At 45.0% G+C, this 23,000-nt stretch overlaps 1 protein-coding gene across 1 annotated transcript in view; it reads right to left on the reverse strand.

The window, feature by feature from the left end:
- Positions 1 to 22,628, reverse strand: part of LOC311356591 (putative E3 ubiquitin-protein ligase HERC1) — a 63,522-nt gene extending 40,894 nt beyond the window's left edge. The window contains 27 exon segments of the mRNA XM_084476374.1: positions 194 to 296; positions 299 to 475; positions 1,144 to 1,195; positions 1,449 to 1,569; positions 2,496 to 2,847; positions 3,684 to 3,855; positions 4,012 to 4,132; positions 4,259 to 4,373; positions 4,849 to 5,022; positions 5,228 to 5,452; positions 6,884 to 7,075; positions 7,450 to 7,582; positions 7,719 to 7,871; positions 8,400 to 8,624; positions 9,635 to 9,760; positions 10,206 to 10,371; positions 11,205 to 11,339; positions 11,548 to 11,719; positions 12,253 to 12,397; positions 13,382 to 13,509; positions 13,970 to 14,113; positions 14,439 to 14,535; positions 16,904 to 17,215; positions 18,556 to 18,750; positions 19,550 to 19,645; positions 19,884 to 20,860; positions 22,175 to 22,628. Of these exon segments, the coding sequence (XP_084332500.1) occupies positions 194 to 296; positions 299 to 475; positions 1,144 to 1,195; positions 1,449 to 1,569; positions 2,496 to 2,847; positions 3,684 to 3,855; positions 4,012 to 4,132; positions 4,259 to 4,373; positions 4,849 to 5,022; positions 5,228 to 5,452; positions 6,884 to 7,075; positions 7,450 to 7,582; positions 7,719 to 7,871; positions 8,400 to 8,624; positions 9,635 to 9,760; positions 10,206 to 10,371; positions 11,205 to 11,339; positions 11,548 to 11,719; positions 12,253 to 12,397; positions 13,382 to 13,509; positions 13,970 to 14,113; positions 14,439 to 14,535; positions 16,904 to 17,215; positions 18,556 to 18,750; positions 19,550 to 19,645; positions 19,884 to 20,834 (4,982 nt within the window). The 5' untranslated portion in view covers positions 20,835 to 20,860; positions 22,175 to 22,628.
- Positions 22,629 to 23,000: the final 372 nt, after the last annotated feature.

Raw genomic sequence — 23,000 nt, forward strand, 5'->3', positions numbered from 1 at the left:
AAGCACGACGCTGCAGGCGGGAGTCATGTAAGCAATGTAATTGGCTAACCACAAACAAAAACAAGCTCTGTGCGCCCACCCCCCCCCCCCAATCCCCTCACAAGAAGTCCTATTATAGCAAAGTAGGACTGCTGGATCGCAGACAAGACACGTGACAAAAAACAAATGGCATAATGACACAATGTTAGCGCACAGTACCTCGGCCCTCCTCTGCTGCTGCTCCATGGCCAGCACGGTGGCCTGGGGGCTGGTGGACATGCCCTCGTCGGGCTCCCTGAAGGCGGGCGCCAGGCCACGTCGCCGCTGATGAAGCTCACCATGTTGTCGATGAGGGCGTGCACGCCCAGCGAGCGGCTCAGCTCCAGCTCGGAGTCCTCGTAGGACAGGGCAGAGCTGTAGCTCCGCTTGCGGCTCAGCTTGGCCCGGAACCACGACTCGGCCAGGGAGTCTGGAGAGCTGTACGGCAGGCCTGGCCCTGGGGACGGGGGGGGGGGAGACGAAGACTTCACTATCACTTGACCGATGTAGGGGATGTACTGAGGAGGCTGTTATCCGTAGTAGAACTGCCATGTTATTTGATACTTTAAGGTTATTCTGTCATAGATAACCCCCAAGGATAAAATGTGATGCTTCAACAAGCCTTTCATCCTAAGTGGAAGAAGGGCAGCTAATCCTAAAATCTTTATTAGGCAGTTAAGTCATTGCCAGAGTTACTTCACTTGCCGTGGTATGACTCAATAAGCACCAGGTTGTGTGATACTAAAGAGACAGTGAGCACACAGTTTCAGCTGGAATTCCAACACAGATTTAAAAATGTGTTTTGTTTTGTTTTCGGAGGGGGCATGTTATCCCTATGGTTACGACCGACGCTAACTTTGTGATACTTTTTTAGCACCCTTGTTGTATACGAGCAATGTTGTATATTAAAATGCGCCACACAACGTAGCCCTCTTGTTTGCTTGCTTGGAGCTCTTATGGTTTTTTAGGGCTCAACTGCCCGAAAAGCAGTAAATAAACTACCTTGCACAGAAATCAGAGGACAAAAACAACGAGAATCAAGTGTAACACAACGCCACCATCTATGTCTTCATCATCATCACTCTTCAAAATCGCAGATTATATTCAAGGTGGTTATAACGCTACCTCTTTTTTTGTGAGAGAAGGCCAGGTCCAGGTCAACATTTCTCCTGCCACTCTGAGAGAAAGCAGACAAATCATCACATGATCTTGGTTTGCACACACAACAAACACCTACAGGGCATGCCGAGAGAAAGAGATGACATTTCTACCATGTCATATGAACATGAATAACAACAATCACGAGCCACCAGTGAAACTGAATAGTTGCCATAATGTCCACAAATGTGTGTCTGTGTAAAAGTCAGTGTGCTCATGCAGTTTCTGGTATGTTGCGAACGGTTGTGAACACAATCAAGCCTGTTTCTTACCAGGGTGTAACTCTCCTCGTCTGACTCGGGCTGAGAGAGGTCCGACTCGCTCCGGGACTTGAGCAACCTGAAGCTGGGACTGCCCTGCACGGAGTGACTCTCCGCACTCAGACTCTCACTCCTGCACACACACACACACAAATGTCAAAAAAACAAAAACAAATGTCAAAAAAACAAAACAAAAAAAAACAATGTCATGATCATATATATGTATATGTGTGTGTGTTATCGGTTATTGATATCGGTATCGGCCTTTAGGAGCTGAAAGTTATCGGTATCGGTTAAAAAAAAGTTATTGTGCATCCCTACTTTTCTTAGAAGTCAAATGCTTGCATCGTCTGTTATTATGGTAGAAAAGGATATCTCAATACTGGTTTGGACAAAGATAGTTGAGCTCTACCTGGTATGGCAATTTACCCTGTAATTACAATTAGCAACTACCAGTTGTTTTTAAGTTGTGTTCATGTCCTAACATTATACAACTTATATTTAGTAGACAATTTCAAAGTAAAACTAAGTACAATAAAAATTTCACAAGAAAACGGCATGTATTCACAGCATGTGTCATCTACCATCTTCAATGAGGAATTCTTTCATTAGAAAACCATCCCTTCCAAATCAGACCGGGGGGGGGGGGGGGGGGGTTATATAGGGCTGCTTGATTATGGAAAAAATCATAATCACGATTATTTTGGTCAATATTGAAATCTCGATTATTCAAACGATTATTTTTGAGTTTGAAAACATGATGCATTTATTCATAATTTCTCTCAAAAAAAAAAACACTTTGTAAATGAGAACTTCGAAATTTCCCCTTAAAAATATACACAAAATGGTCAAATAGAAAATAAAGTCCAGATATGAATCCAGCTGTTCTGCAATTTCTATTAATTTATTATTATTTTTTTTTAATCGTTTCAACTCGATTATTAGTGAAGTTAGGTGTTAGTTTATCATTAGTTTGGTGATCATTTCACTCTGAAATCGAAATCGCGATCAAAATGTGATTAATCGCCCGGCCCTAGGGTGACATGTGTCTGCGCTGACCTGGTCATGAAGATCAGGCCCTCCTGCGCCCCCCCGCCGGCCGACTGGACCTGCTCCTCCTCCTGGTTCTGCATGCTGGGGTCCCCCAGGACAGGCCTCACCCCCAGCAGCAGGAGAGCGCAGCGGTGGATCACCGAGTTGCAGGCTGCCGTGTAAAGGTCCTGGCCCTCGGGGGGGCCGGCGCTGCCCCTCCTCTCCTCCTGGTGGGAGCCCGGGGCCTCCTCCTCGCCGCCCCTCGTGCCGGGGCAGGGGCCCAGGCCCGTGCCGCCGCCGCCGCCGCCGCTGCTGCTGGCTCTCTCTCTCTCGCGGCTGCGGGCCGCCTCACGCGCTGAGAGGAAACATTGAAAGATTTCTGTGTCGTGCGACGCACACAAAAACATGCACGCACCAAACGCGCACACACACACACACACACACACATAAAAACATCACATACACACAACAGGGCAAAAGGGTTAGGGAACAAACATAAGCTGCGTGTAGCGCCACTTGTTAAATTGGACGCTCCAAAAAATCCTAATAGTAAAAAAAAATAAAATCTAATAGTACGAGAAAGCCCAGGCAACAACCAGGAACAATTATATCCTGTGTTGCAATGACAATTTGCAATATCTCTAGAATCTCTAGAATATCTCAATAGCTCTTGGCAGATTTATACATGTGCATCCAGTGTATTATAATACTATAAAAAATAAAAATAAAAACCTGCAACAGTCGGGTTGCAACTTGGCAAATAACAGCACGTGCACCGAGAGACGCCTCTTCGAGAGCTGTGGCTCCCAGAGCAAGCCATGCAGCCGAGCACAAGGCATAGTTTAGCAGGTCCAGCTAATCCTGTTGCACCGAGGAAGCTTAATAATGTGTGGATTTGACAAGAGCAGGCAGGAATAACTGGACCTTGGGGAAGTTTGGCATTGCCGGGGTTGTATTGGGATAGTGGAATGAGTGGGTGGGCATTTGAACCGTTTCACACAGCCATTACATCGTCCCTTAATGCGGCAACATTGCGACACTCATCACAAAAACACCAGTGATATTTGGTTTGTAAAAGAACATCAATTTTTGTTGGACTCTTCCACATCCGACGAACATTGACAACGAAGCAGACATCAGTCCATGCCGGAGGCATCGACCCTGAGGGAAGCGCACATCGCCGATGCGTGCCGGCTTTCCGGGGGGGAGACTTACTGCCGGCGGTCATCACTTCGTGGTCCCGGTCCTCCTCGTCGTCGTCCTGCTCCTGGTGGCCCTGGTCCCTCTCGCGGTCCTCCCTCTCCTCCCGCTCCTCCACCTCGTCGATGGTGTGCTGGAACGAGAACTCCTGGGGGTCGGCGTCCAGAGAGTCCTGGTTCTCAGAGATCTGTACGGGAGCAGCAGGCGGCGTCACACCGGGGTCGGGCGGCTCGCCCCGGGCGAGGGGAGTCATGGCAAATGCAGTGCAACGTGGATCTGTGGATCGCATATCTGTATGATCTGTGTGACGTTCAGCTGCCGCTCTCGTCCTCTGCCCACTCACTCGGGTTTCTCGCGAGGAAGAGCGGGTCTGGATGAAGTCGATGTTCTTACACGCCAGCAGGCGGTTCCGTACTTTGTACACACTGCGGTACACCTCTGCCAGAGCCTTACAGGGCTGGTACCTAATCAGACAGGAAAGGATGGCCGATCAACAAGAGCTAGAGCGAGATGAGCCGCTATGGTTACAGTCACTACAGTTTCAAATTTGATGTGTTTATTTCGCCTAATGTGGTTTGTTGTTACTTCACCTTCCCTCGCCGCATGCCTGTCCCAGCAGAGTTGTGTGTTTCAGCAGAGCTGCCAGCACGAACCTGGACACCGTGTCCAACAGAGACTCATTACTGAGGGATGCGTTGTCCCAGTCTGCAACAAGAGACACCACAGCAAGTCTATTTGTAGAGTCGCTATAGAGTTGATATGACATTGATGACATTGTCTGTTCAATAAGGTCATGAGGTACATATAGGTGTGATTAACGATACGACAGGACAAGGAACAAATAGGACATGGAATAATTAAGACTGGGGTCAAATCATCAACATTAAAATCAATCCTCATTTGAATGTTCCGATATCCGATACAATTTACAGCATTAGTTCTATGAGAATCTGGTTCACATCCATGCAATTCCCTCACCAAAACGATATTGAATCAAATCGAAAATTAAATCACATTCCGACCTTGTGAATCGAAATCGAATCATTTCAGGAAATCTGTGGAAATACCCAACCCTAGACTTGATGCAAGCTACTGCAAGACAAGGTATATATAGATGTGATGCAAGCTACTGCAAGACAAGGTATGTATAGATGTCCAGAGTCCAGTCCCAAACACAGACCTTTGCTGAGTGCATAGTCTTGCATGTTGACCCAGAGGCTGTTGCTAGGCTCTTTGGTGGAGCCCAGAGCCAAGTCTGCAAGAACGCTCAGGTCTGGACACAGTGTGCAGTCCAGGGGCTTCTGCTCCTCGTTGCCTGACAGTGCTGCCTCCAGGAAGGAGGTGATGCAGGGGTCTGGAGGGAACACAGAAATGCAATGCCTTAAAAAAATGCTTTATCTGCATTCAATCCTCATGAGTCACTACAGTAAAGGCAAAGTCACATGACATTTTTTTAGGATGGGTTAGAAAATCAATATATCAAAAATGTTATTAGTTTAAATAACCGTTACGTATGTCTTTAAACAATGAACCACGCCAGAAGGGAAAGCTCCACCTACCCAACGACGGGATGTCCATCTCCAGGCCGTTGCTGAAGAGGGGCGTTCGGAGCCAGTAATCCGTGTCATGCTCTTCCAGCGACGTGGGCTCGCCCTGCAGCATGCCCCCCAGACAGCGGCCCACCAGCAGTGCGGCCGTCCTCTCCAGGTCCACCAGCCACACCCAGGACAGGGCCGGCTGGGCCAGGGACGCCCCCATGGCAGGCTCTGCAAAGTCTGGGGTGCCTTGACCCCCCCCCCAACACAGGGATTTAGCCAAAAAGGAAGAATAAGAAAAAAGAAAAGTCAGATGGCCAGTTCCAAAAGTCGATAAATCTCAATACCTGATGAATTACAATCAGGTGCCATTGAAAATGTCTCTGCTCGCTTTGAAAGGATAATATCCTAGCCTGGGTGATTAAACCTCACCATCTCTCCTGGATTCACCAAAACATCTGGTACAGATTTGGCACGACAAAGGGATCGGAACAGATGTTTTAGCGAAGCCAGGAGAGACAGTTACAATGGTTTGATCACACAGTTCCCGGGTTGTGCGTTAAAATTAGGGTAGGTTTTCTGTTTCTGATTATAATATGTTCTTCTTCTTGATTGCCACTAGTAGGGATGTGAATAACTCAAATTTTTCATGGTCGAATAATCAGTGGGTGGTATGAACGAATAATCGATTATTCGATGTGTGCAGACATTCACAAAGGCAGCCATGGATCATCGGCAAGAAATCACTTAATATCTTAAACGCAAAAAAAAAAAACTTTAACAGTGATCAGTGTTTGTGTGGTTGTGGTAGATAAACCGCATTTAACACTATAACTTAAATAAGAGAGTTCGAGGAGACCGGAGCAAGAATGACAAAAGACTTTATTTTTTACTCGCGAACAAGTAAGAGCAAAGCCGAGTTGGTTTGACAAAGAACTGGAGAGCTAGTCACGGGCCCCTCCTTATATCTCCCTTTCTGTCCATCGAGGATGTTGTTATTTACGATATCTCCTGCACACACCATGTTTAACTAGTTTCACAATCTGTTGTTTTTCTAGTTTCCCTCCTGGCCCGCATCCTGCTTCTCAGGAATTTTTGTGAATGATTCAGTGAATTCAGTGAATGAACAGTTTTACGACACAAGAATGGGGTGTCCGGCTTGTCCTTGCCCCTAGACTAGCCTCAGGTCACCCTGATCCTTGACCTCGATGTCATTGGGTAAACACAGATAAGTTAATCAACAGACCTTATGGCACCCCTCCAGACCCCAGTTAGAGAGGAGTGGTGACTTGTCTTCTTAAGCTTTTCTTTACCATTATTATATTTATATAGCATATAGGCCAGATGAAAAGTATATGTTAGCATAATAATATAAGGTAAATTTTCTTCCATATGGTATGCATATATATTAATATTTATGCTTGTGTATTGTGTATATTGTATTGTCTGTACATGATTAATAATAATAATAATAATAGTAAAAACTAATAGTGCTACAGAACCAACATTAGTTCCGTCCGTTAATTCTTGTTTATTTGAATGGGAAAAAATGTTAACGGTCCAAATGTTGAAAATCGACTTTGACCCTCGGGAACGAATAATCGAATAATCCAATATTCTGACCCATCCCTAGCCACTAGTGAGGGCGTTGTCAGCCTGTGTGTGCGCTCATGCTCTCACCGTGGAGGGGCCACTGCAGCTCCTGGTCCTCCAGGGGGAAGGCGGCGGGCAGCAGCCGGTTGAGGCGGTCCAGCGGAGGCAGCAGGTCCAGCAGGTAGCCCAGCAGAGGCCGAGCCACTGACACGGGCAGCAGAAGCAGAGAGTTGATGATCTGACAGAGCATGCTGCCTGCTGCCGACATGTAGATCACTTCTGTAGGCGGCGGCGGTGGTGGTGGTGGTGGTGACATGGGGGACAATTCAAGCAGAGGGCAAGTTGAGTAAAATACAAAAAAAAGAAGGAAAAAAAACAAAACATGGGAACAATACAACGAAGACCCCATACCCCGCCTTGGAAGCCACTAACAAAGTTCCCCTTCACTGGTACCTTCTCCCTGAGGGCCACTAACAACAGTCCCTTCACCTTGTAGCTTCTCTAAGAGCCACTAACAACAGTCCCTTCACCTTGTAGCTTCTCTAAGAGCCACTAACAACAGTCCCTTCACCTTGAAGCTTCTCCAAGAGCCACTAACAACAGTCCCTTCACCTTGTAGCTTCTCTAAGAGCCACTGACAACAGTCCCTTCACCTTGTAGCTTCTCCCTGATAGTGCCGTTCCAGGAGCTCTCCTTAATTAGTGCGGACGAGCGGGAGAAGATGTCCGTGGCATGGGGCAGCAGGAGCTGCAGGTGTTTGTGGAGCAGAGCCACGCTGCTTGAGTTCTGTAAACACAACACATACACACACACACACACACACACACACTTAATGTGGGGCTCTACATCATACGGTATCATAACATGTTGCGGGACCCAAAAAGGATGGCAGAGCCCTCAGTCAGTGTGTCAGTGTTCCAACCTCATTCACCGAGTTGATGTGGCAGTAGGCCAGCAGCTGCTTCTGCAGGGAGCACAGGAGTTGGTGGAGGTGCGCGGGCTGGCTGCTGTCTGAGGAGGACGTGCCCTGCTGCAACTTATCGCTGTTCTTCTCCAGCTCGCCAAAGGCCTGGTCCTGAGGACACAAAGCACACCAGGGTTTCCCCGCAGCACTTTACAGCTTAGGGGGGGCCGCTTAAAGGTCTCATTCCCCGAGAAACAGGGTTTAGTACTTGTTCCTTTTGAAATACGATAGGTCACTCGGAGTTGCATATGCATGCTGAACGTGAAAATGTTCTTCTACCTCGATTGCCTGCATTAGCAAATGAAAGAAAATAGACGCATGAACGATCAAAGCCTCACAAACTGACAACAGTTGGTGAATTATTATTCATGGCCTCGCCCACCTTGGCTTGCGACGGCCCACGGGAAGACAGTATTGCATGAAAATAAGCATAAATGGTCCATAGATAAGTCCAAGACTAAAACTAACTAACTGCAAATATGCCCACAACCCAATGAAAAAAAAGAGCCAACCTTTCACTGTTGTAATGGCATTTTTGAGATAAAGGCTGCACTGCACTACGTTGCTTTGGTCAACCGGACTAACTGCACTGCACTGCACTTCGCAGTCCACAACCTTGCACTTGGCACAGTGACCTACAGTGTAGAAGCCCAGGTTCCTCAGCAGCGTCTTCATCAGGATCTCTGCCAGGTGGGTGTCTGGGTGGCCGGCCGCCCCGCCGCCGTACGGGGGCTCGTGGGCGGCCGTGAAGCCCAGGACGGAGGAGAGCACCTCGGGGCCGTCGGCGGGACAGCTGTAGCCCAGCAGAGAGGCCACGTGGGTGTGGTCCTGCAGACTGGTCAGGATGATGTCCAGCTGCATCCTCTGTGTGTGAGACACACGCGCACACACACACACACACACACACACACACACACACACACACACACACACACACACACACACACACACACACACACACACACACACACACACACACACACACACACACACAAGGAAGAGCTCAGACAACATCTTTACAAAATACTTTGCGGACGTGCTGGAAGTTAGCAGTACGCCTTTCTACTACGTGTGTAAAGTGTGATGACAGCGTTTGATTTGGATGTGTGGCTCTTTTATCCTTCTGCTCCTGGCTCCATGTGGCTCCAATTAAAAAGTTAATCAAAAGTTATTACATTTCTATTTATTTTTCTCTAGTTCATGCGGTTTTATTTTATGTAATTATACATTTGTATAAAATATTATTGTGATCTTGTAACATTAAGTGCAAACAAGTAGCTGTGTGCACATCCCACCTGCTGGCCAGGTGCAGGACAAATGAAGTTATATAGAATGAAAGAAATGTAAGCACTGCTTAAGCTCCCGTATTCATTTAATAAAAAATTCACATGAACGTTTCGACCCTATTGGGTCTTAATTTGCCTGAAGAAGACCCAATAGGGTCGAAACAATGCTATTATTTATTAAATTAATATGGGACCTAAGCAGTGATTACATACAGACATTACATTTCTTTCAATCTTGTAATATTAAAATAAAACGTGATACATTTTTTGTCGCTCAAAATATGCTTCACTACCTTCACTTGTGCAAAACGTTTTTGTTGCATGCAAAAAAAAAAAAAATTTCTCTGTAGAAGTTCATTGATTTCTTAAATGCAACACATAGTTTTTTTTATACATAGCATATATGGTAAAAAAAAAAAAACACGATATATGCAGTGTCATCTTCATTTTAGATGTCAAAAGGGTTTAGTGGCTCCAGTTATTTTTTTTCTGTAGGAAACGGGTTCAAATGGCTCTATGGTTTACGGTTGCCGACCCCTGGGACCGAGGGATGGACTGAACTGAAGGGCGCTGGAGGTTCTACTGCACCTGTCCTTTAGAGAGACTCTCCCAGCGGTCGGGGCCCTGGGGCAGCAGCGCGTGCAGCAGCTCCATCCTCTCCCTGAGGGGGGGCAACAGCATGGTGGCCCCCACTGACAGGGTCTCAATGACCGCCTGCCAGGAAAAACACAGTCACACATTCACACCGTCACTCCGTGCACCGACTGGATTTCACTCCGAAATTTAAAAGAAGCAGCAGGTAAGATTTCAGAGCTTGTATTTGAGTCTAATTTGGCAAAAAATGGCCTCAATGTCCTCAGTCACTGTAAGTAAAATGCTCTGTGAGAACATCTGTTCTTATTGATCTCGCTCCTGCCTCTGTATTAAAGGCAGGAACTGGATGGTTTAAATGGTTTGGAACTGTATGGTTTAAATGGTTTGGAACTGGATGGTTTAAATGGTAAACTGAAAAGTGGTTTGAAAACTATTTCAAACCACTCCCAGCTCATTTCCAACTAGTCAGGGCATTCCTTCATTATCTTCCCCATCAATCGCCTCATGTCAGTATCTCACTGTGCCACTCACAGGGATATAAAAAAAGTGTGTCCGTCTCACTCACCTCCTGGATCTCATCCGGAACAGACGAGTCCATGAGCCTGAAGAGCAGGTTGCGCAGCGGCCTGGCTTGACCCCCCAGAATACTGGTGGCCACGCCCCCAGCCAGGGCCAGAGCCAAGTGATTGGACAATAGCCGCAGGCAGAGTTTGAGAAAGTTCTGATGCTCTCTGCCGAGTCAAGGAAAAGTCATGATGAGCATTAGTTTAAGTTTGATAGAGCCATTTTTTTTTTATTAAGAAAATATCAAATTAACCTTTAACCATAGCAGTTTCTTAATACCAAGTACGCAGACTACGTACTCGCGGACTTGGAAGTACGTACTTGGCAAGTCTGGACTTTCAAGTACAGACTTCCGAGAATGCGAGTACCCACCTGCAATTGGAACAGCAGCGGACTCGATGATGCATTCTGGGATATTTAACGGTCCCAAGTCCACACAAGTCACCTCCGATGCATCCTCGGTAGAACGGCCTCATCGAGAACGCATCGAGAACACTTCCGGGTTTTACGACAGTACTCGCGTACTTGGAATTGGAACAGTGCTTGGGCTACCACTGATGACGTTTACCGAGAACGCAAGTACACGAGTACACACAAGAACGCAAATTGAGAAACGGCTAATCACTGTTGGGAAATTCAGGATTCACATCAGCGGCAGAAATCAGAATTAAATTATAGTTAAGTGATACTGTGCCATTTAGGCACAGTATCATCATTTATATAATTATTTGCTGCGTGAAAGTGCAGTTGTTGATTGAAAGTTGGCAGTCAATTGTATTTGCCAAGAATGAATCCTCCAACCCAAATGAGTGACCCGTTACTGCTCCTTGAGGGCCGACGGAGCTTCATATCGGCGGTGGAGCTTCATATCTGCACAATCAGTGTTTATGGGACTCCATTTATGGAACTGCTTGGCTCGGGAGAAAAGCCCAGTCAGTATGCCAGCAGGCGAGGCTGGTTGCCGGTGCTAAACAGCAACAGGGCCGAACGGTCTACCCACCTGGAAGAGGGGAAGGGCAGGGGGGGCATGTCGCTGTTGATCCCGTCACAGTAGTGCTCCAGGAAGGAGCGCAGGTGGGAGAAGGTACTTTCTTCCAGGTCCACGCAGTAGGGCCGGTGCCATGCCACCACTTGCCTGTGGTGCAGTCAGTGAACCCAGAATAATGTAAAATGTTAGACCCCAACAATTAAACATTTAAAATACCAAAAAAAAAAAAAACATAAAACAATAAAAGAACAACAGAGAACAGTGAGAAAATAAATGCTCTGTGATGGAGTTTAGACCAGACCACTACTGTGATTAACTCAGGACATAGTCAGTGTTTGCTCTGCAGGCGGCTGACCTGTCTCTGGGCAGGGCGGTCCAGGCCAGGCTGTGGGAGGTGCCCGCGGAGATCTGCTGTACCGCGACCCCGTCCAGACCCACCACCTTCTTGGGCTTGGTGATCGGGCCGGTGGAGTTCCCCTGGCCACACTGGCCCATGGAGTTGTTCCCCCATGCATAAACTTCATTGTCTGGACAAGATAAACACATCCCACGAGGTGAAACATTTGACATACTTCCTTGGTCACTGCAGGAGTTTACACAGTTGTGGAATGACTTTCAACCTCAAGTTCATCTACAATATTTTGCCGTGTGTATTAAAAACTCCTTCAATTCTATATAAGGTTGTTTGTCATGAATAGAAAACCATGCTTGTGAGGAACATAAAAGACCTATCACATTTTCATCACATTGAGTGCAGATCTTAAAGGGATACGCCAAGATATTTGTAAAGTGCCATTTGCCTGTCTGGGTAAGCGTTTGCTTTCCGTTAGCTGCTCTCGTTGACTTGCAGAGAAGCCACGCTGCTGTTAAAAGGGGAATACACTTGAATTACTTCCCAAAGATATCCAATGTGTTTCCAATAGTAGCATCTCCAAAACAAGTGTCGGTGACAAAACAATAAGATTGAAAGTTAGTTTCATTCCGATATCTCGGCCTATCCCTTTAAAGAAGCAAACGTGTCAACGTCAGGTCGGGCTGCGTTGGACTGATGTGGCTGTACCGTGTGACAGGGCCAGACAGTGGCTGTCCCCTATGGAGATGTCCACCAGCCTGGTGGTAGCCAGCTCCTCAATCAGCTTCGGCCTGAGAGCGGTCGCTTCAGAAGAGCCGCAGCCCAGACAGGCTCCACAGCCCCACGCGTACACCTGTTGTGACAAGTTTGAAAGACGTTAATTAGTTGAAATAAGATTTATTTATAGGACGTCACGGAAGGTCACATTAAAAGCCACAGTCCTTCCAGGATTTTGCAGCTTGAGGTGAAGAACGTGAATCGTTAAACGATGCTATATTGCACACCAATAGTAGCGCCACGATATCTGTAAATTGGCTTTTGCCTGTCTTACCCAGATTCAGATTCGTTTTTTTAATTCCAAATTCATCCTTTGACATCCAGCAGAGGAGTTTGCTGGGTTGGCATTTGCTTTCTGTTACCTGCTTCCATTGGCTTGCAGAATTACAGTAGCCTTACTCCTGTTCATGTGTGGGGAACACTACACGATTTTCCAAAGTCTTAAAAACACAACAGGATTGTCATTTGTCTACAACAAAGATATTACGGCACTATATTCGGCCATGATTACGGGGCAACCTGTGAGCATCGCCGACCAGATAGCTTCACATAGGCTACCCAGCCAGAAGCAGCAGAAAATAACATTTTCTTCGCTGCATTCAATAATCACAGCTCAGAAAATAGTGCGGAATTATCTGTCTGGTGTAGAAAAACTACAATCTTGTCGTGATGTAACAGACAATCATTTTGAATGAGCGACTATTCGGAACACATTGGAAAGTAATTAAAAGTGTATAACACTCACATGAACAAGAGTAAGGCTACTGAAACTCTGCAAGTCAACGGAAGCGGCCAATGGAAAGGGAACGCTAACCAAGCAAACTCAGCTCTGGACACACAATGATCCATTTGGAATTAAACAACTCGTCTGAATCATGTCACGACAGGCCGACACCAATTTACAGATATCTCGCTATCACATGTTAATGTAAAACTAGTGAGCAAATCAATGTAATTTCACATGATTCATTTCAATGGGTTGATTGTTCAAAGATTTACGAATCCATCCATTTCTCTACTACTTTTCTCTGTTGGTATTTTAGCAGGAATGTGGCTGTACCTGTCCAGTGGAGGTCAGGGCCAGAGAAGACTGACTCCCAGCACACACTTTCCTGATGAACATTCCCTGCAAGGCTTCCACGACTTTGGGCTTATACACCCGGTTGGTGTCACCATGGCCCAGCTTCCCTGCAAGAGGAACGCACGCAGAAGATAAGTTCATCTAGTTTATTGAGGAAAAACACACAGAACTAGTGAGGGAAGAAAAAGTAGAATATCATAATATAAACGAGCACAAACATCCACATTAAGATCAGTTTCTTCAGAAGTTCAAAGATGTCACATGCGTTAACATATAAATGTTAAGTATACCAGATCGTCTGAGACATACACACAAGTTAATATTTCGGCACTGATCTCATAAACTTAAAGTAGGACAACATCGGTGTTGTTGATCAAACCAACTGACCGCCTCTCCTTGTTTCACTTCATTTTTACCAATATGATTTGTCAAAATCACTTTGTTGAGCAGATTCTGACCAATAGCATTTTGCCCACGTTGATTCCAAAAGACATAAGGGCTATATGTCCATTGTCTATATTAGTGACAGGCAGACTCAAGAAAAAGTTTTGATGGCTAGTATATTACCGTTGTCCCCACCGCCAAAGGACCACACTGTGCGGCCGTCCTTTGACAGTGCGATTGTGTGAGAGCTCCCACACGACACCTCGCCCACGTTGCTGATGTCTTTCACCAAGGTGGAAATGTTCCGGCTGTTGCTGTCGCCATGCCCTGCACGCCATGACACAATGAGACAAGATAGGCGGCACGCAGCTGGGCTAACTGGCAAACATACAAATTATGCTCCTTTTTTTTTAAAGAACTACCTATCAAGAGCACTTTTCAAACAGGAGACAAAAGAGACATGGGGAAAATAACTAACACATTCATTTTCCCTTTAAAGGCCGACGTGCTCAAGTGACAACACTTGTGTCTAGTCAGTATTTCACAGACTTGCATTGCACTTGCAACAAGCGTCAAGTGTCTCATGGACTAAAACTGAAGTAAGCTAAATTCAAGTGATCATGACTAGAGCTGATTGACGCTGATAGGTTACCTAATCTTCCAAAATCTCCTTCGCCCCATGTGTAGAGCTCTCCACTCTCACTGACTGCAGCACTGTGTCTGTAGCCAGCAGACACGCACACCACCACCTGTGCCAGAGCAAACATCCAACTCATTAACATGCATAGTTAAGACATCATTTTTTCTAAATTGAATAGGCTTAGGTGGCCCAATTAAGGCTTTTCCAGCCCCCCTAACTTCAAGGAGAAATCGTGCAAGAAAAACAGCGTTAATTCTTAAAAATTGTCCATGCATTTATTGCTGCTATTTGGTCCCCATCGTTAAAATATATACGCAATAGCCGGTAGCATATTGACGTTTTTAAAATTGGACTTAAATTTGAATATTTGTCACACACAGAAGACAATTCACATTGCCTGTACCATGATCCACAAATATTTGGAACTTGTGCTTTGTTAAAGGATATCTACCTGGCATTTTTTAGGTGCGCCTAAAAATAGATCCACACTGACCTTTCAGAACATATTTTGAAATGTGAAAAACCTCTCCCTACTAGCCTGCAGGTTTCAACCCATTACAATACATATGTACTTTTCTATAAACGACTAAATCAACACTCCAACATAATAGTTATGAGTTAGCTATGAAACCCGCATTAAAAATAGCCATTTCTAGCAGCATTTTGTTTCAGCTCCAATCTAGAGGTGTATGCCATCTACGCAGCCACGTTTTACAGATCAGCTGCAGTACATATTGGACATTACTCCACTATGATCCACAAATGTGCATTGACTAGTTTACGAGTCAAATTCTGAAATTGAGTTTGGATAACATTTTACCAAAACAAGTAAAATATGCATTTGTGGATTGTGAGTATGTACGTGTCAATTATTTTTCTGGCTTGTGGTACAAGCTTCCTTTGATATGCATATCGGCATCTATAGGCTATGTACGCATCCATATTTTACAGACGATTTTATTTGTACGGCTCGGCAGCGGTACACATTGGACAAAACCAAACGAGAGCTACAAATGTGTATAGACTAGTTCCCATGTAAAATTTGGTTCCAAAAGGTTTTATATTTTTACAAGACAAATTCAAAATGTGTATGTGTATTGTGAATTAATCGTGTGGATATAATTCTAAGAAGCACTAAATAGGAAAAGTGATTCGTCTTCTGTTTGTTACAAATGATAAAGCCAAATAAAAACGTCCACAGTAGCCCTACAGAAAAGACGCTAGTGCTACCTCTCAGAGTCGTAGCCGTGATAGAAAAAATGATTGCCCCCCTAAATACTCGCCCAGTATATACAAGTCTTTATTACACGGCGCTTCTCAATGCTGCAGAATGCTCCGTTCACTTGCATGGGCCTTACCAACGTTCGGCGGTCAATTATTTTTTGATAATTATTCAATAATTTTTTGATAATTGACCGTTGCTAAGCATAATTGACTGATAATTGATTGATCGTCTTTCGTATCACTCCGCAAGGAGTCCGGTAAGTTATCAACCCCAGCGTATTCTGTTGCTAAGCGACGTCAACGTCTTTGGCAAACTATTTCTCTACTGATCAACACTGCAAATGGAAACAAATACATTTTAATAAGACACACTGTGTGAATTTATTTTTTTCGTTTTGGCAAGTAGCTGTGTAATAAGCGGTATGTATCTATGCATAGAATGCCATTATCGAAAATAAGCCAAAAAAATTATAAATAAAAATAATGACAAGCGTTCTATACATTATCCCTTACATATCTTCTTTTATCTGAATCAGTAATAACTGTTATACAGTAATAACATGCAAATACACAGGCATGACCTTTACTTGATTATTGGCAATTATACAGTGTAGGTTCCAATATTTATGTGTTTGGTATGCCTAATATCATTGTTTAGGCCAGTATTTGGAAACTGGACTGTAATAAATACAATTTATGGATGGATCATCAAAATAAAGAAAGATCTTTTTGCAATTATCCTTATGACGATTATTTCACCTGGTATGTGGCGGAGAAAAAAAATCCAGTATTTTTCTTCAGTTTTTAAATCAAATGCACGGCAATACGTTTTGTGCGCACAATCATTAAGGTCGATGTGAGAAGCGGGCAAGCTGGGCTATCATACAAGGGTAGCCTTGCTAGTTAGGAATTTTATACTGTCATCATTATAAAACTTCATCATTATAAAACTTCATCAGATAACGTTTGCGCAAGTGGCAAATTCACAACCTTATTATATATATTATAACCTTATTTTGATATAGGTAAAGCCCGGGACACAATATACTTTTGTTTCATTGCAATTTAATGAGCAGCAAACAAAATGGTGGATGATATAATTATTATTATTCTAAGATGATTGTAGAGAGTGGCTTAAAAATGACTTTCACATTCCCATTTGACAATGGCTTCAATGCCTCCAAATGCAGCAGAATGCTGACACACATAGAAGCATGGAAATTACATTTTCCATTGAATCAAACGGCCCTTACCTTGCCCTGCAGTGGACCTTGAATCAGCTTGGGGTACTTCTGTGTAGAGCTGTTACCGTGGCCTAGCTTTCCGTAGTCCCCGTCACCCCAGCTGAATACTTCTCCCTCCGTGGTAAAGGCCAGCGTGTGGCCATCGGAGCCCTTGGAAGACGACACTTTCTTTATGGAACGATGGGGTTCAAAGGTCAGCTTCTTGAGTGTGGACTGGTTGTTAGAGTCCCCCAAACCCAGACGGCCGTAACTTCCCTTTCCACAGGCCCGCACGGAGCCATCGGAAGAGATCACAAAGGTGCAGTACTGGCCTGCCTCAATCTGTAGAAATCAGAGGCCACACTTTAGGGACAGTTGTTGAGCTCAATTAGTTCAATTGAGTCCCTGCATCAGACACACGTAGAAGACACCTTGTAATCAGCTGGCCCTGTGCAGTAGTTGAGCCAAACATACAGAATACTTAATTTACTTTAATTTTCTCACACACATTCACATACCACCAACAAATCAGGTGGCTATGTTGGTTATGGACAGAACAAGACCACTTTATCTTTTCATTCCAATAATTTAAAAGAGGGGCGTGGCAGAAAAAAGCAAAAAAAAAGCTGCCATACTTTACAATCGTATACGTTACAGCAACCACAAAAATTTGAAAGGTTTGGCCAAAAGAGAGAGGAGAGACACAGAGAGAGAGAGAGAGGAGAGACACAGAGAGACACAGAACGAAAGAGACATAGAGAGACACAGAATGAGAGAGAGAGACAGAACGAGAGACACAGAGAACGAGAGAGACACAGAACGAGAGAGAACGAGCGGACGAGAGAGAGGAGACACAGACACAGAATGAGAGAGAGAGAGAGACAGAACGAGAGAGAGAGAGAGAGAGAGAGAGAGACAAAGAGGACAAGAGAAGGAGAGAGACACACAGCGAGGGAGGAGAGACACAGAGAACAAGAGAGACACAGAGAGACCCGGTGGGGGTACCCCTGCGGTGGTGCCCGGGCCGCGGTGCCCCGTATTTAGCCAGTATTTTTTGCCTATTCAATATGCGCAAAGACTAAATGTTGAAATAGTGGTAATGTCCGATCCAACCATTTCATCCTCAACTCTTCTTTCTTGGCCAAGAGATGCAACGTTGATTTGTTTATCTCCACAAATAGCACAGGTACGAACTTGTTCCGCAATGTAAGCACCTTGACGTTACCTCCTACCTGCCGAGGTGGGCTCTGTGTCACCTGGCCAATATCAATACTGTCTTCCCGTGGGCCGTCGCAAGCCAAGGTGGGCGAGGCCATGAATACAAATTCACCAAATGACATCAGTTGGTGAGGCTTTTCCGATTCGCTCGTTTACGTGTCTATTTTCTTTCATTTGCTAATGCAGGCAATCGAGGTAGAAGAACGTTTTCATGTTCAGCATGCATATGCAACTCCCGAGTGACTAAATGGTACTAAGCGGTTTCTCGGGGAATGACACCTTTAAGAGTATACGAAACTTGAAGTCAAGGATTGGAAAGACATTAAACATGGGACATTTCATGGACCGACTGTTTACTTGGTGGAGGTCTGTGTTCTACTGAGGACTCTTCTAGTCTAAAGCTGGAATTTTCCCCCTGCCCACATCTCTGACACAGACGACCGCTTATATTGAACTTCACTTACTGTCTGTGCATCTGCAAAGCTGGGCGCCAACTTGGGCTGGAGGATCTTTTCCTGGGTACCCTCCACCAGTTGGTGGCTGCTGTTACTGCCCCACACGTAGACCTCACAAGTCTCCGACACCAGGGGAGACTCCCCTGTCTGTATGCTGTCTGGGCTGACACAGGTGCGGGAGTAGTCTGATGCCATTCTACACACCTGAGGAAACATTTCAAAGACTGTGTGAACACAAAAACCTGTGGCAGGGTTTTGGATTCAAAACACTGCTCAAATTGTATATCTAGTGTCTGAATCCATTTACAATGAGAAGGCCAAAAAGGGTTCTTGTACCATCTACACAACATGAGTATTTCTTCCAGACCACTGAGACCAGAGATTATCAAGGTTGAGGCTTAGTTTAAAGTTGCAATCTCGAAGGTTTCCATTTCATTTTCTTTGGGGACAATTTTGGCAGAAATCTTTTCCAACGAAATTAACAGTGCCCACCAACAAGTCAGTAAGATTCATAATAATGCAAATACAAGGGATTTAACAAGTAGGCCATAGGCTCAATCCCTATTGTGTTACCTTATTTGGCAATAGATAGTGATTTAACAGACATTTATTTACATGAAAATCTTTGAAATTAAAAATGTTACATAAAGGAGGATTCGTGTCAAAACTGGGCTAATGCACCAATAGTAAATAGAATCATATTGCCATCAATAAGATTACCCTAAATAGGATCATGAAACCAAGTGATTGAAAGTTAATCTTTGTTTGGTTGGATTATGGACCTTTATACCAGAGATAAGTAGCACGTAGAATGATGGAGGGATCAGAGCATTTAGATTGTAATTCAAATCAACAAACTTCAATACTACAGCCAAATATTCTGATTAAGTCCTCCAGCACTTAGTCGGCTGGTGGAGTGTCTTGTCGGCATTACATTACTGTAAGATATTAATAGGCAAGAAAATACAAGAAAAAAACAAGAAAAGATATTTAAATGTCTCACTTCCTCAAAAAGGCAAAGCGAGGCCTCGTACAGCGAGCAGAGTCCGTCAGAGGTGCGCATTGGCTCCCGCCACTGGCTCCGATCTGCAGAGGAGCCCTTCAGAGATTGGATTGTATAATGTTACATTTTAGCGCAAAACACGATTGTTTCCTAAAAATCTGTTATCAATGTAAAAGTCAATTAAGATCTCTATGTAGTTCTACAAAGATAAATGTGGATAACTTTTTTTTTCAATAATAGTACGTCTGTTTGTTTGATTAGTTATATTACTCAAGAAAAAGCTACTTTACTGTAGAAATAACTCATGTTTGCCAAGTTCCTCATGAACACCTACCAGGGAACGCCTCATCTGCATCAGGATGTTCATGAAGCAGTCGTAGCCAATGAGTCCCTCTTGGTTCTGCAGCACTGTGCTCTTTTCCATGGTACAAACCACCGCTGACGCAGCCAAGCCCATCTCGATCCACTCTAGCAGGTACCGTAGGGAGCCCCTCTGGGAGGCAAGGCCCAGTAGCAGCTCCGACGCAAGCCGGCGTCCCAGAATGTCCGCCCCGGAGTTTGGCATGGTCACCCCTTTGAGGAAGGAGGTAACCTGGGCCAAGCAGTCCAAGCCCATGGGGGGGATCTTGCTCTCGTTGGCCAGAGAGAGGGGGGGTAAGGAGCTGACCACGTCGATGGCGGTGTGGATGACGTTGTTACACAGGTTTACGTTGCCCCCCGGGTGTCCGCTGGGGTTCGGTGGAGGGGGCATCATCCAGCTCTGCCGTAGCAGAGCAAAGAGGAGGCTTAGGCCCGTGCGGACACCCATCTCGATCAGGGCGTCGGTGCTGGAACGTGGCCGCTCGCTGACCGTGTGCATGTCCGCCGAGCCGGATCCATTATCCGGAGAATGTTGCTGCTGTTTGACCTTGCCCTTGTCATGGTACTTGTTGGACAGTGCGTAAAAGATCCTTTGGAGCACCAGCAGACGCTTGCGCAGTGCAGCGGCAAACGGCGAGTCGGAGCACACCATCTTGGCCAGAGCCAGTTGGCTACCGAGCAGTGCGTCCAGGTAGTGTTCCTGCTCATCACTGGAGAGGGACTCGCGCTCAAAGTCTGGAAGCTGGGGGCCTTTCAGGCACAACACCTGCTGGGGCAGCAACACCACCTCTTTGTTCGCCAGCAGCTTGGAGTAGAGCACAGAGACTCCCTCTCGTGTAGCTATGGACTCGCTGTCCTCTGTGATCCATGAGCTGTTCAGGTGCTCCAGCCATTTGAGTTTCACTGGGGGGATCATCAAAGCCATGGCATGTCACTCTGGACCCATCTGTCCTGGAGACACAGGGTGTAGAACATAGAGCCTGTTTAGTTAAAACCGGCTAATTGGCTATGTAACATTCTGTCTCCCCATATATTGGAAAATGTATCACATTACAAATAAAAAAATGCTGGCCAGCCTGCATCTCTCTATTTTTTTTTACAAGAATCTTACTATCAACACTCCCAAAGCCCCTCCTATTCATGCCACCCTGTCAGCTGAGTTATGCTAGTTCCACAGTTACACAGCCAGTAAGAGTGGTCGAAACATTTTCGTTTTTGTTTTATAATTCTGAATGTCTCCCACCTACTTACTGGGATGGGCTCAATGCGACACATTGTGACTTCAACCCAAACTTTGCAACCATGTTGCATACAATTTACAGATAACTACTGTGTGCACAGTGAGTTTAGATTTACCAAAGCAGAATAAATGCTTTGTGTTATTGTCATAATACAATTTAGAAGAATGAAGCATGAATATTGGTGTAAATATATATTAACGAGTCTATGACTCGTTAATATGAATATTGGTGTAAATATATATTAACGAGTCTATGACTCAATTAAAATATATCAAATTGTAAAGCGTGTGAAGTAATGTCCAGTCGCCCTGGCCACAAGATAACCAATTACTGTTCAAAATAATAAAAGCTAAAAGATAATAAGCTGAACTTAAAAAAAACAAGATTGCATAAGTCGTGGAAAAGATTAGAGGATACTTTTATTGCAAATGTATTCAAGTATTAATATAGAGGATGTCGAAATAGTCTAAAGAACATATTTTCCGCAAAAATAAGTCTTGTTATTAGACAACTTGTCTTCTCCCTGCACGTACTGGAATAAAAACGTTTGACGCTTTTGCCCTGGATGAGCCTAGTACATGGTCCCGTGTTCTGGTAATGTTGTTATTGAGCTGCAGTCCGCTCTAGCTGACACCATGTTAACGCGAATGTGCAGCTCGACAAGACTGACCGATCTAGTTTGGCTTCATCTTGGCTTTTGATGATCCGCTTCTAAAGTTAGCTGGTTACTAAAGTGACACTCACGCTCAACTGAAAACTAAATAATCCAGCAGCCAACATGCATTTTGCTGTCAGTTAAAAGTATGCCCCACACGTTTTCATAACAATTCGATGCAACAAGCAATGCACTCACTGACACATCACTGACACCGATTTCTAAACGCTAGCTTTAAGCTATGCTTTTTCAAAAGTGGTCACCATATAGCACATTTGACATGCATCATCCGTTATAGCACAATCAATACAAGGTCTACACACAGCTATTGACAACGCTGGCACCAGACTGAGCAGAATCAAATATTACCTGAACGTCTGTAAGCAACACTGGGCCGAAGTAGCAAGACGTTATCCCAGAGCCATGTAACGTTAGCTACGATCTAGCAATCAAGCTACCGCTGAACTCACCTGTTTAAAAAAGGCCCTGTCAGTGAGGTGCTAGCCGGCTAACCATAGCATTAGCCTGTGTGCATCAGGTACCTCACTGATAGCGAGCTAGCTCTAACTAGCCCCGATAAAAGCGTTACCTTACCAGAAACCAGCAAAAAGGGCCTCCTGTTATTGGTTTATTGCCCGAGTGGCAACGTTACTACTGCACTTCATTGCACACACTAAATCACCATTGACTTGTTTTGACAACGTCATTACGAAGGTGGGTAGGCGGGCTGCTACGTCCATATCCTCGCCCATGCCCGTCTGCACCTTATACTGCAATGGATTCAGTGCTGTGGTGAAGTTCGGGCTGCCCGTCAGTCAGTCAGTCAGTCCCCCCCAGCCCTTCCAGAGCCCCAGCCCCACTGCCGTGACGTAGAGACGGTTGACCGTAGAGAGGAGACGGGCTCTCTCACAACGCGTGCGCCTGGAGGCTGGGAGAGGATCCGAAACTATAGCGTTATCCCGGTCAACCGCAAAGCAATTGCCCGGTTTCTTATTAAAGTCCGTGTTGCAGGGTAAAATTTTTTTTTTTTTTTGTGCAATTTGCTTGTTGGTAATAAACATTTGAACGGTTATCCGTTGTATTTTAATGTTGTTGGGGTATCAACAAAACAGAATTTAATGGGAAAAAAGAAGGTGCGATTTTAGCAGATTCTCATTTCCCCCCACAATGCATTGCATGACGTCACGTTGGGGAG

The sequence above is a fragment of the Micromesistius poutassou genome (genome assembly GCF_964030765.1).
Source record: "Micromesistius poutassou genome assembly, chromosome: 12".
In the NCBI taxonomy this organism is placed as follows: Eukaryota; Metazoa; Chordata; class Actinopteri; order Gadiformes; family Gadidae; genus Micromesistius; species Micromesistius poutassou.